Here is a 13,123-nt window from a genome sequence, read left to right as displayed (position 1 = left end):
AATGACACTTAAAACAGAGACTTTTCGGTCCCTTTTCTGTAACCTAAAGGGATCTCTCCCCTGAACACACACATCTTGACTCTGACCACATCCTGCCCTGTATTATAATTCTGTATTTGGCTTACTCACTCAACTAACCAGGAGCCCCTTGAAAGCGAAGGCAAGGGCTTGCTCTTCTTGCTTCCCAGTCACTGAGAGTTTGGCCCAGGGCCTTTTTCACAACAGACCCTCAGAAATGCTTGTTGGATGAATGGAGGGAGAATGTGTAATGGGAAGAGAGATGTTGGGGCAAGTTGTTCTCCTACGGACAGAGGTGTGTTTGTGGGGAAGCTGTGTGCGTGGGACAGGGTCTTTATGGGAAGATAATGTGGCTGAGATAGGGTCTGTGTAAGGGACTGCATGTTTGAGATAACGTGTATGTGGAGACAGTATTCGTAGTAGTTTTGTGGTAAAGAGCTCTGTGCATAGACAGGGGTGCAGTTGGAGAGAGTGGATATGTATAGATAGGTGTAGGTGGTAAGGGGCTATGTCGAGGGAGATCAGGTCCAGCCCGTCAGCTGCCCAGTCCAGCCCGAAATGAGCCTCCAGCAGCCTGAGGCCGGATATGTCAGTCTCACCCACAACCACCCCCCCCTTTACTCCCCCCTCCCCCCGCCCCGCGGTTGCGGACTCAGAGGCCAAATTTGGTAACAGACTGAGGGTTACTCCCCCAACCCTCATACATTCTGACTTTGTCTTCAGGTTTCTTTCTCCCTCGTCCCTTTCTGTAGCTCCCTGTCTTTCTGCAGCTCCCTTTGTGGGTATCTGTTCTGACTATATTTCCATGTGCCCCAAATTCTTTACCCCGCCCCCCCAGTATACTTACATTCCATTCCTTGCTAGGATTTGACCTCTTGTCCTCCACCCCCCCCCCAATTGCCCAACTCCTCTGGAATGCATCTCAGGAATGTCTTGAGGGAGGAGGAGTTCCCTGGGAGAGGGATGGGGGGGGGGCATTGTTGCTGTTTCATAAAACATGGTGGAAAAGGGAGCAAAGTTCTCAGGCCAGAGGAGGAACTGGATGGCTTCTCCCCATACTTCCAAGGGGCTTGTTCTGTGCCCTCATCACCCTCTCACTTCTCAATTCCTTTTCCTCCTTCACCATCTTGTAGCTATGTGGGTGTCCACTCAGGACCAGCCTGGGAGTAAGGGTAGGCATGACTCATCTCCCTTATCGGGGTCTCACCAGAGGTTTCCGTGCTTGAAGAAGAAGGGGGTGTCCATATGTCCGGAGGAAGTGGGGGAGACGTGCCATTTCAGCTTAGGGTGGAGGGTCCTTTCAGTCCTGCCCTCAGCTCCTCCGACTCCTCCACTTCGCTGACCCTCCAGCCCTCCAGCAGCCCCACAGCCAGGTCTGTCAAGCTACTGGGAGAGGTAGCTGAGGAATGGGGGAGGTGGGCAGAGAGCTGGGGAGACTGGAAGGGTCCTCGCTTGTTTGGAAATAAAGATAGCAAGCTGTGGTTTCTTGTGAGACTCTGGACTGTTTATAAGGTCAGAATGGTCTCTCAGATCTCTGCTCCACACCTTTCCCACATATACCTGTCTCCTGTTTCTAGATTTTTCAGTCTCTACCTCATCCTTCCTAATCTCTTCACCATCCAAAAACCTATCCCTTCCCAACTTCCCTGGTTCTGGCTTCTGTATCCCAGCACTCCTACCTGTTTCTAACCTAACCCGAGTTGTCTGTTTCCCCACTTGGGGTTTGCTGCTTGCCAGGAGGGGAATGAGCAGCCCGAATTTGCTCATTCTCTCAGTTGAGAGGAACCAATCCCTGTACCAAACTGGGTCACATCATCAGCTGCCAGGCAGACTTGTCTTCTTGTCCCCCTGGGTGCCACCTGCCACCTGCAAGGGTTCCTCCAGCCTGCTGAGAGGTGCCAAGGAGGGTGGGGGAGGTCAGGGTGGGACTGATATCTTGAGGTGCCCTGAAAATACCATCAAGGGAGGCAGTAAGATAGGGGGCAGAGCTTGAGAAGGGCTTACTGAAGACTGGAGAGCCTGAGACCAGTTGTCGTGAGGACTGGGTATTCACTTGGTGACTTGGAGCAAGGACCAAGTTAGAGACTGAGCTCCTCCTCTGATCTGCCTTGAAACTACCCAACCTGCCCCACCATGTCTGATATCCATTCTGCAAAACTGAGAATTTGACTAGGTAATTTCTGAGATCCATTTGGATTAGAGAATCATCATTCTAGTTTGACTGCCAGGAAAGCCAGATGCAGGGCCAGGCTCCCTGGGAAGGCCCCTCCCTCTCCAGTTAGACGGTGCAAGCTGCCGGTGTTTCGTCTCCCTGCCCAGCTAGCTGGAGTCGGTGTTTGCAGGCTTCAGGATCTCTTGGGAATTACCTAATATAACGTCCTCATTTTGTAGAGAAGGAGGCTAAAGCTGTCAGAGGGGAGGTCACATGATGAATCAGGGCAGAGCTCTGAAAATCCCAGACAGGAAAAAGCCAGTAAGACCTAGTGAGAGACAAAGAGAGAAAAAGACTGAACTAAGAAAAGATGAAAACAAGGCAGAGGCAAGGCTGGGAAAAGAGCAAGGTAGGGGCCAAGAGAGAGACACTTGGCACACAGAAGGGAGGCACAGATTCTAGTGGTAGGGACAGGATGGTGTCTTCCGGGAACACTGCATTGCAGACCAGACGCACACCTAACCACTCTTAGGTGGTTAGGATTGGTTTTTTTGGTATAAATAATGTTTCCATCTTTAAAATGCTTAAATAAAACAAAATAACCACGTTACTCTATGCTCTGGTGGGTCCCTTTCAAAAACACCCCTCCCTGGGGCTCCATCTGGGGGACCTCCTGTCCTCTAATACGGATGTGTGCTAATGCGCTGATGCCACGGGCCAGGTAGAGACAGGCTGGAGAGGAGAAGCTGCCACCATGGTTGCGCTTTCGCTGAAGATCAGCATTGGGAACGTGGTGAAGACGATGCAGTTTGAGCCGTCCACCATGGTGTATGATGCCTGTCGCATCATTCGTGAGCGCATCCCAGAGGCCCTGGCTGGCCCTCGTGAGTCTGAGTACCCTGGTGGCGGGGGTGGGAGTCTTCCGTCCCTCCTTTTTCCCCGGGCTCTTGATTTTAAGGGATGAACTCAAGGCTGCTCATCCCTCAAGCGTGTGCTCCCTGGTTCCTTCTCTCCCCCTTAAGCCCTCAGTCTCTGGGGAAATAGTAAGGGAACCATGCAGCCATTCAGCAACACTGGGGTCCTCGTAGTCTGAGGTGAGCCATCCTTTCTTTTAGCCAGCGACTTTGGGCTCTTCCTATCAGATGAAGACCCCAAAAAAGGTATATGGCTGGAGGCCGGGAAAGCCTTGGATTACTACATGCTCCGAAATGGGGTGAGTATCCCTTCATCAAGGACCATCAACATCCCCTCTTCTACCTCCTGTTTCAGCACCCATGTCTGTTGTCTCTGAGCCTCTCCAGGCTTTCTATCCCAGGCAGTCAAAATAACCTGCTTTTTGAGTGAGCCACCGTAGTGTTGCTTTTAGTAATCTACTTGCCTCTCCTCTGGAGGAGAAAGGAAGTAATACCTCTGGCTTCAAGGGGACCCCTCCTCCTGTTCCCGCCCCACCAGGATACCATGGAGTACAGGAAGAAACAGAGGCCCCTGAAAATCCGTATGCTCGATGGAACCGTGAAGACTATCATGGTGGATGACTCTAAGACTGTCACCGACATGCTCATGACCATCTGTGCCCGCATTGGTAAGGGGTCTTGGGGGGGCTGAGGGCACAGGAATGGAGGCTCCCGCTCTGCTAGAGAACACAGATGTGGTGCCTGGGGTGCCACCAACCCCTCCCCCTCCCCCAGGCATCACCAACCATGATGAATATTCACTGGTGCGAGAGCTAATGGAAGAGAAAAAGGAGGAGGTGACAGGGACCTTACGGAAGGACAAGACACTGCTGCGAGATGAAAAGAAGATGGAGAAACTAAAGCAGAAGTTGCACACAGATGATGAGCGTAAGCAGAAATCGAAAAAAGAGGGCCCTGGAAATGGTCGGGGTCGGGGGAGTGGCGCGGGGGCGGTGTTCATTCGTTAGTTACGGAGAATCTGCTTTTGCGAGGCGCCATTTGAGATGCAGGCTGCATCAGTAGTAAAACAAAGTCTTACGCTCATGGAACTTCTCAGTGAGTGAAGGTAGGAGACGAAGAGCAAAGAGCAGACCAGGCAGGCGCCCTAGGGGCTCGGCACTGAGGGGACTGTGTGTGTCTCAGTGAACTGGCTGGACCATGGCCGCACGCTGAGGGAACAGGGAGTAGAGGAGCATGAGACGCTTCTGCTGCGGAGGAAGTTCTTCTACTCAGACCAGAATGTGGACTCCCGGGACCCCGTACAGCTGAACCTTCTTTATGTGCAGGTGTGGAGAGGATTTGCCTGGGTAGGGGAGGTAGGGAGAGGCGGTGGGAGCACAGAGAGGGATATCCCCACACCCACACCCACCACCCACCGCCTTGTGTTCTCCAGGCACGAGATGACATCCTCAATGGCTCCCACCCTGTCTCCTTCGACAAGGCCTGTGAGTTTGCTGGCTTCCAGTGCCAGATCCAGTTTGGGCCCCACAATGAGCAGAAGCACAAGGCTGGCTTCCTCGAGTGAGTGACCCACATCCCACACCCTGTCAGGGCCCAGGACTCACTGGGCCCAACAGCCCTGCCCCCCTCCCAGGCTTTCTCTCTCTGTTCTTCTTCCAATGCACCAGGGTTTGACCCACACGGGTCCCTTTTTTTGCTGCCGTCAGCTGTTTATCTCCTTGCTGGCCCCATGTGGAACACAAACGTAACCCAGAATCTCTGCCTCTGCCCCACACCTCTCAAGCAAGCATGTAGCCTCTCTGAGATTCTCTGAAGAATTTTACTGTAGCAGCCAGAGGAAAACAGAACATTTCTCCTCATAGGGAACATAGACTTAGAAAGCTTCATGAGTCTCATCCACCAATACTCAGAATGTGGAGAGTGCAGCGTGGCTTGCTTGGCTTCCAACATGCATGGTCATCCTTCTCCTGAACTCCGTCTGCTCTTGGTTCCCTGCAGTAGTGCTCTAGACCCTCTTTCCCTCAGGGACTGAGCCTGCAACTCAGGTTCCCCCAGTCCCTCTCCCTGTAGGGTGAGACATGGGCTGCACTTAAGAGCTCATGCTAGGCCTTCTCGACTTCATGAATAATCCCAACTCTGTTCCCTTGAGCCTTCCTTCTCCCCAAAGATAACATTGTCCTAGACATTTCCTCACACCCCCAGGCCTACAGTCCATGGCCCACATATCCTTGATGCTGTCCACTACATGCTGACCCTCCCTTTTCTGGTGTAGCCTGAAGGACTTCCTGCCCAAGGAGTATGTGAAGCAGAAGGGAGAGCGTAAGATCTTCCAGGTGAATGGGGGTCGGGGAAAGTGCTGGGGATGCCCTGGGAGCTTTGCTGCTTAATCCTACTGACTGAATGGACCCCGCCCCTTCTTTGTCTCTTCCCACCCGGGTTCCAACCACCAAGCTGCTCTTCCACCTCTCCTGTGCTGAGAAAGCCAAAGACCTGGGCTCCATCACTGCATTTGCTGTGGAATTCAATTCAATATTCTTGTTTTCTTTTCTTTGCCTCTAACATGAGATGACAGTACCTTTCCTGGGTAGGACTGATAGGAGAATCAAATGAGATAGTATGCCTCAAATTACTGTGAAAAGTATATCTTTGTACAAATGTGTTATCCCCACTTCTTGAATACTCAACCAAAAAACGATCTATTTGACCTTCTACTTCTTATCTGTTTGTTTCCAGAACATCTGCAAGTTCTTTAACTGTATCCCCTGAATTCCCGCTTCTGCATATTCTTCATCAGCCCCCCCAGTCTGTCACCCTCTCATTTCTCATATCCTGCACCCCCAACCTTTCCTGTGCCCCCCATAATACGCTTTCATTGTAGTTAATGTCACAACTCCTTGTCTGTAACACTGTCCGCCCACATTCTGCTAAACGTTTTTTCCCGTTTCCCGTTTCCAGGCACACAAGAATTGTGGACAGATGAGTGAGATCGAGGCCAAGGTGCGCTATGTGAAGCTAGCCCGTTCTCTCAAGACATACGGTGTCTCCTTCTTTCTTGTCAAGGTGGGCTACAGACCCTTCTCACTGTCCTCCTCAGTCCTGCTCTTTCCTTTCCCCTCAAAGTCTGGCCCTGCCTTTGGTCACATTTTCTATCATCCCTACAACTCCCATTCTCTGCCATGCTCTGACCTTGTGAAAATTTGCCCTGTTGTCAGCCCTCTGCCACCACTTGGCTCCCAACCCTGTGTTTTCCCTCGAGGAGCTTGTCCCAGCTCCATCTAGATACCCAGTTCAGCTCTTCCCATGCTCCTCAGCAACCCCTTGTGATCCAGATCTGATCTCCTCGTTCACTCGCTATGGCCTGTAGCCACAGTACCAATGACAACCTCTGCCTCACAGGAAAAGATGAAAGGAAAGAACAAGCTGGTGCCCAGGCTTCTGGGCATCACTAAGGAGTGTGTGATGCGAGTGGACGAGAAGACCAAGGAGGTGATCCAGGAATGGAGCCTCACCAACATCAAACGCTGGGCTGCCTCTCCCAAGAGCTTCACCCTGGTGAGTCTGGGAGCCCAGAGGGGAAAGCGCTTTGGAATTTCCAGGCAGGGGTAGCTGCAGAGGTCGCTCCCCTCCCTTGGGATAGTGCAGTGTGTGTGACTCCAGCAAAGGAGAATTTTGTAACGATTACAGGACCATGGAGATCAGAGTAGAGGAGAAGCTTTCCTGGAGAATAAGTGATGCTACAATGAAACTGTCTAAAAAATCAACAGGACAGGCGCACCTGGGTGGCTCAGTGGGTTAAGCCTCCGCCTTCAGCTCAGGTCATGATCTCAGGGTCCTGGGATCGAACCCCGCATCGGGCTCTCTGCTCGGGCGGGGAGCCTGCCTTCCCCCGACCCCCGCCTGCCTCTCTGCCTACTTGTGATCTCTGTCAAATAAATAAATACAATCTTTAAAAAAAAAAAGTCAACAAGACAGAACTGTCACCAGCAAGCTGAGCTTGCAGAATACTTGAGGAGAGGGAAGGAAAAAGTGGTAGAAAAGATAAGCCTCCTCTCTTTGAGCAGGAACTATATAGTAGTCCCCCCCCCCCGCTTTATATTTTCGTGTGCTGGATGGAAACTGATACCACCTTGATAAAGTGCCCCAGTAAGGGGATGAGAATTTCTTAAAGGCTATTTTTCCATTTTGGATACTAGTGCTAACCCCCAGATGTGGTCAGTGATAAATGTTTGTCTTCCCAATTTTATTATCAGGGAAGAGAAAAGAGATTTCATGGATGGCATGCATGTGAACTATGCAGCACAAAGACTCTTCTCAGAAATAAAGTGTTGCCCTCCTGGGAGGAAAAGAAAGAGGAAATTAAAGGGTGGGCTTCTCCCCAGAGAGCTGTTGCAGGGGAAGCCCTCGCCAGCTCACCCGTGGGGCTCCCATCCTACCCTTTTCCATCCTGAGTATATGCTGGCTCTCCCACCAAGCCCCCACCTTGTCACCCTAGGATTTCGGGGACTACCAAGATGGCTACTACTCAGTACAGACGACGGAAGGAGAGCAGATCGCACAGCTCATCGCTGGCTACATTGATATCATCCTTAAGAAGGTGCCCACCTCAGCCTTTTCCTTATCTTCCCCCACCTTCTACCCAAGTCAGTCCTTTCAAAGTGGGGCACCAGGTTCTGGAAAAAGGCTGACTAGGGGAAAGAAGAAGCTACCTTTTCCCTGCCTCTCTTTTCTTTAATTGTTGTTCCTTTTTCTTTCCCTTTCCTACAGAAAAAAAGCAAGGATCACTTTGGGCTGGAGGGAGATGAGGAGTCTACTATGCTGGAGGACTCAGTGTCCCCCAAAAAGTACGAAGGGAGCTGGGCTCATCCCATCCATCAGGGGCAGGGATGGCAGGGCCTGACTCCAACGACTGCTGAGGGGTGGGAAATCCCTAGGACGGTTCTTTAACCAGTCACAGGCTCTCCTAAGACCTCACCTGCCCCACTAGACTCTAGGACCTGCAAAGGTAGTAGAGCTGGGTGGGAAGGGGGTGATAGCACAGAGTCCTCTGAGTGCTTCCCGGGGTGTCCCCTTCTAGGTCGACAGTGTTGCAGCAGCAGTATAACCGGGTGGGGAAGGTGGAGCACGGCTCTGTGGCCCTGCCCGCTATCATGCGCTCCGGAGCCTCTGGGCCTGAGAATTTCCAGGTGGGCAGCATGCCACCAGCCCAGCAGCAGATCACCAGTGGCCAGATGCACCGAGGACACATGCCCCCTCTGGTAAGAGTATGCTGCCAACAGAGGGCTAAGCCGTTCCTCCACCGTCAGCGGGGCCCAGCCAGGAGCTAGGCAGTCTTTCCCCACATCCCTGTTTGTATTCCTGTCCCTAGCCTCGAGTTCTTTACCTTCTCTTGCCTCTAAGCATTCCATTTCTCCTGCCCTTGTGTTGCAGACATCAGCCCAGCAGGCGCTCACTGGGACCATCAACTCCAGCATGCAGGCCGTGCAGGCTGCCCAGGCCACTCTGGATGACTTTGATACTCTGCCCCCTCTGGGCCAGGATGCTGTGAGTACGGGAGGAAGGAGTGGCCGGAGGTGCTAAGGCCGGGACTCCCTGGAGTGATCAGGGTTGACCAAACCAGGGCAGACCCTGAGCTTTGCTTCTCTGTCTTTCCCTCGCAGGCCTCTAAGGCCTGGCGTAAGAACAAGATGGATGAATCAAAGCACGAGATCCACTCCCAGGTAGATGCCATCACTGCCGGTACTGCCTCTGTGGTGAACCTGACAGCAGGTAAGCTGGGCGCCAGGCTCTCCTTGTGGTGGGGAGGGGGAGGAAGAACGCGTGTGAGCACAAGTGTGATGGCCCTGGGTGGGACCGCACCTTGACTCATAGAAGAGACCATGTGCGTGTACGTCTGTCTCCGGATGTGTGTATGACTAACGCCTCTGACTGTGCACTTCGTCTGGCCTGCCCGCCTCTCACTCATGCTCCTCTCCCTCATCCTCCCTTAGGGGACCCTGCAGAGACAGACTACACAGCGGTGGGCTGTGCGGTCACCACCATCTCCTCCAACCTCACGGAGATGTCCCGCGGCGTGAAGCTGCTGGCGGCGCTACTGGAAGACGAGGGCGGCAGTGGCCGGCCCCTGCTGCAGGCCGCCAAGGGCCTCGCCGGGGCAGTGTCTGAGCTGCTGCGCAGTGCCCAGCCTGCCAGTGCTGAGGTCAGGGGCCACGGGCTGGCACCAGGGCAGAGAGCCCAAAGGAGAAGGGGGCAGTCCAGGCTGTGGGGTAGAGTTGGGGGACCCATGGGCCTGTAGGACTCAGGTGCATGTGGGCAGGGATTGGGCAGCTTCTGACTGGTGTCCACTCTTCCACAGCCCCGTCAGAACCTGCTGCAAGCAGCTGGGAACGTGGGCCAGGCCAGTGGGGAGCTGTTGCAGCAAATTGGGGAGAGTGATACTGACCCCCACTTCCAGGTTAGTGACTTACCCAACCCCTAGAACATAAGCTTCTTGGAGGTAATCTCTGACCCTGAATCTAGCTCCTAATCCTGTTCCTACAAATCAACGTCTCAGAGCCAGTCTGAGCCTCTCTTTGCAGGGAATGACACTGGGAACCTCCAGTCCCTTTTTTAGGGGATGAGAATTCAGAATTCCTGAGTCTAAACTAAATCTACTAGTTCACACTTGGCTGATTGATATTTTGTAGCCTCTTGTCATCTTTTCCTTGTCTTCCCCATATATAGCCCTTGTCCCAGCTTAACATGCTGAAACCCCCTCCATGCCACCCTAAGGACACCATTCCTCTAGCTACCCCCTTCCCCACCCCATGCCGGTTTCCTCAGCTGACTTGTTATCCTGGATTTCCCATGCAGATATGTGCACCCAGAGGGGCTGGGGCTCGATCTCCCCACGATACCCCCACGGTAACGGCCTCTGGCCTGGGCCTTCCCAGCTTTGTCCTCTCTGAGCCGCATACACTCGCTCTGCACCTCTCCCTCAACCTCCTAGGGGAGCAGAACATGATGGGAGATGGGTAGGCATATCAAAGGCAGGGCTTAGAAAAATAGGATCAGGGAGGGCTGTACAGGGTCTCGTACTCCAGGGTGACAGCTTCCAACCAAGATTGAGAAGAAATGAAGGAAAGAAGCTGAGGGTAGGAGGGATGCCAAGGGGTACCTCTCTCCATCCCACTGTAACACCACTGCTCTTCCCTCCCCATCTCCATCCGAGTGTATCCGCCTCATGCATTTCTCCCTTTGGTGTAGGCTCTGTTTCTCCTGGTGTAGGTTTGTTCCTAGGTGGGGGTTCTGTCCTACCGGGTGCTCGAGGCAGGGGCTTGGGGTTTCTTCTGGTTGCTTCTGCATATACTGTCCTATGATTGGAGTCAGTGGGAATAATGAAACAGCTTATGCCTCTGAGAAGGGTCCCTGGATCCCAAGCCCGATCTCAAGGCCTGCTGACAGCTGTTTCCTCACAGGACGTACTAATGCAGCTAGCCAAGGCCGTGGCAAGTGCCGCAGCTGCCTTGGTCCTCAAGGCCAAGAGTGTGGCCCAGCGGACAGAGGACTCCGGGCTCCAGACCCAGGTCATTGCTGCAGCAACACAGTGTGCCTTGTCCACCTCTCAGCTGGTGGCCTGTACCAAGGTGAGTCCCACAGGTGGCGCTAGCCTGTGCTGCGGGGTGATGGTGCCGCACACCAGAGCCTCTTGCTTCACTTCTTCGGCTCCTCCTTACCTCTCCCAGTGACTGCTGCACACACCACAAATACCCCACCTCGCAGCTCCTTTCCACAGCCTTCATCTCTCACATGCGGTTTGCCTGCAGGTGGTGGCGCCTACGATCAGCTCACCCGTCTGCCAGGAGCAGCTGGTGGAGGCCGGACGGCTTGTGGCCAAAGCCGTAGAGGGCTGTGTGTCTGCCTCGCAGGCAGCCACAGAGGATGGGCAGCTGCTTCGGGGAGTGGGAGCAGCGGCCACCGCTGTCACCCAGGCCCTGAATGAGCTGCTGCAGCACGTGAAGGCCCATGCCACAGGGGCTGGGCCTGCTGGCCGTTACGACCAGGCCACTGACACCATCCTCACCGTCACCGAGAACATCTTCAGTTCCATGGGTGATGCTGGTAAGGACACCACTCCCGGGGAGACCACGAACCCCTCTGAGGCTCCTTGAGCCCAGTGGACATTGCCTTGCAGACCCGCCACCTCCCCCTAAGGACTCAGCATAGTAGGCTAGATGTTCGGTATCTCTGAAACCTCCAGTTTCTCCTCTGTAAAGCAGGAATATGATCCCTGTTCTGCCTTCTTTGGTGCTTTTAGAGAATATGCAGAAGTGTATACAAACACAGCAGGAAGTTGGAAGGTGGCATTAAGAGATAGCCTTCCCCACTCCACCCTACCTGTTCACCCCTAAAAGCCTTCGCAAGAACTATCTTATCTTCTCAAGACTATTTGCTGAAAATAGCCATTATAGACCATCTTCCTTCCCACGAAAGCCTGCCAGGAAATCTCCTTCTCCAAGATCCTAAACTCAAAAAAACCCAGTAACTCAGGGGAATCACTTCGAGAACCTTTGTGTCTCTTTAACTCTTCTCAAGAGCACGGTCTACCTTGTCTGCACCCTTTCCCCCCACCCCTAGCACCCTTGCAGTGTCTCAGGCTTCCTTACCTGACTGTGTCCTGTCCTCTCAGGTGAGATGGTACGACAGGCCCGCATCCTAGCCCAAGCCACCTCTGACCTGGTCAATGCCATCAAGGCCGATGCTGAGGGGGAGAGCGACCTGGAGAATTCCCGAAAGCTATTAAGCGCTGCTAAGATCCTCGCTGATGCCACGGCCAAGATGGTGGAGGCTGCCAAGGTACAAAACCTTCTGTGCACAATCCCTGATTGAGACCTGAAAGGAAGTAGAAAGGTCCAGAGGGGGTCACCCTTTCCTGATGGAAGAGACCCAGGAAAAGCAGGGAATACATGAGAACAAAGAGAAGCGCTCAAGAAGTAAATGCACCCCAGGCATCCAGTGGATGGCGGCCCAGGCTTCGCGCTAGCATGCCGCTGCCCCTTTTTTTCCCTGCAGCCCAGCTGTCCTTACTTTCTCCTACTTTGCTACCCGCTTCCTGGTCTCTCCTGGGAATGCACAGACGCATTCAGTCCTCAGCAAGGCAGGGGGACACGGACACAGGGTGCAGAAGACTGTCAGGAAGAAGCCAGGAAGCTCTCACACTCCCTGGGCTGTGGCATTCTTCAGCTCGCAGGAATAACCAGGTCCCCTGATGTGGTTTTTGAGATCCCAGATCTAAACTTTGTCCCCACCCCATCCCAGAAAGCCCCCCTCACCCCCATTTGCTAGTAGCATCTTGTGGGGAGTAGGGAAAGACACATGGCTCCTTCCCCCAAGAGGGACAGAAGCAATAGTTCCACCTAAAGAGGGTCCAAAGGGAATCCAGGGCCCCCCTACACCTCCCTCTTGCCTGCCCGAGGCAGCTCATCTCAGCTGCAGTTACATTTAGCGCGGAGAGTTAGAAATGACTTGAGGAAAATGTTTGAGTCTGGAGGGGTCTGAGCAGAGCTTATTTGGGGGTGCACAGGGACAGTGAGTGAGGAGTGTCTTTCCACTTCTCTCAGGGAGCAGCTGCCCACCCTGACAGTGAGGAGCAGCAGCAGCGGCTGCGGGAAGCGGCTGAGGGGCTGCGCATGGCAACCAACGCGGCTGCTCAGAATGCCATCAAGAAGAAGCTGGTACAGCGCCTGGAGGTGAGGCTGGGAGGGGAACGTGGAGCAAGGGTGTGGGCGCCATGGGAGGAATGAATGACAGTGGGAAGGAGGAACGTACAGAGAGAGACTTGAGCAGTATCTCCTTGTGGGCTAGCACAGCCAGGGTGGGCCAGAGGCCGAGTAGGGCACTGCCTGGGCCTTGTCCTAATGCTCTGTCCTCACAGCACGCAGCCAAGCAGGCTGCGGCCTCAGCCACACAGACCATCGCTGCAGCCCAGCACGCAGGCTCCACCCCCAAGGCCTCTGCCGGTCCCCAGCCACTGCTGGTGCAGAGCTGCAAGGTGAGACTCAGT

At 53.8% G+C, this 13,123-nt stretch overlaps 1 protein-coding gene across 4 annotated transcripts in view; it reads left to right on the top strand.

Annotated features, from left to right (window-relative positions):
- TLN1 (talin 1) overlaps positions 1-13,123 on the top strand; it is a 32,881-nt gene that overhangs the window by 3,659 nt on the left and 16,099 nt on the right. For 2 of the 4 annotated variants that reach the window (XM_045081564.1, XM_013053745.2), the window contains exons 2-23: positions 2,892-3,054; positions 3,286-3,383; positions 3,623-3,752; positions 3,859-4,011; positions 4,267-4,409; positions 4,517-4,644; positions 5,357-5,417; positions 6,040-6,144; positions 6,481-6,636; positions 7,577-7,678; positions 7,849-7,925; positions 8,159-8,339; positions 8,512-8,625; positions 8,742-8,850; positions 9,072-9,280; positions 9,437-9,535; positions 9,934-9,984; positions 10,539-10,706; positions 10,887-11,181; positions 11,750-11,916; positions 12,681-12,809; positions 12,995-13,111. In XM_045081564.1, the coding sequence (XP_044937499.1) occupies positions 2,925-3,054; positions 3,286-3,383; positions 3,623-3,752; positions 3,859-4,011; positions 4,267-4,409; positions 4,517-4,644; positions 5,357-5,417; positions 6,040-6,144; positions 6,481-6,636; positions 7,577-7,678; positions 7,849-7,925; positions 8,159-8,339; positions 8,512-8,625; positions 8,742-8,850; positions 9,072-9,280; positions 9,437-9,535; positions 9,934-9,984; positions 10,539-10,706; positions 10,887-11,181; positions 11,750-11,916; positions 12,681-12,809; positions 12,995-13,111 (2,922 nt within the window). In that variant the 5' untranslated portion in view covers positions 2,892-2,924. The remainder of the gene's footprint in view (positions 1-2,891; positions 3,055-3,285; positions 3,384-3,622; positions 3,753-3,858; positions 4,012-4,266; positions 4,410-4,516; positions 4,645-5,356; positions 5,418-6,039; positions 6,145-6,480; positions 6,637-7,576; positions 7,679-7,848; positions 7,926-8,158; positions 8,340-8,511; positions 8,626-8,741; positions 8,851-9,071; positions 9,281-9,436; positions 9,536-9,933; positions 9,985-10,538; positions 10,707-10,886; positions 11,182-11,749; positions 11,917-12,680; positions 12,810-12,994; positions 13,112-13,123) is intronic. The other 2 variants (XM_013053746.2, XM_004747552.3) reach the window with 2 other exon arrangements.

Source organism: Mustela putorius, unplaced genomic scaffold (assembly GCF_011764305.1).
Source record: "Mustela putorius furo isolate JIRA1106 unplaced genomic scaffold, ASM1176430v1.1 tig00000580_pilon_pilon_pilon, whole genome shotgun sequence".
Lineage (NCBI taxonomy): Eukaryota > Metazoa > Chordata > Mammalia > Carnivora > Mustelidae > Mustela > Mustela putorius.
Note: the sequence above shows the minus strand (reverse complement) of the source record. Positions and strands in the feature narration are given on the sequence as shown.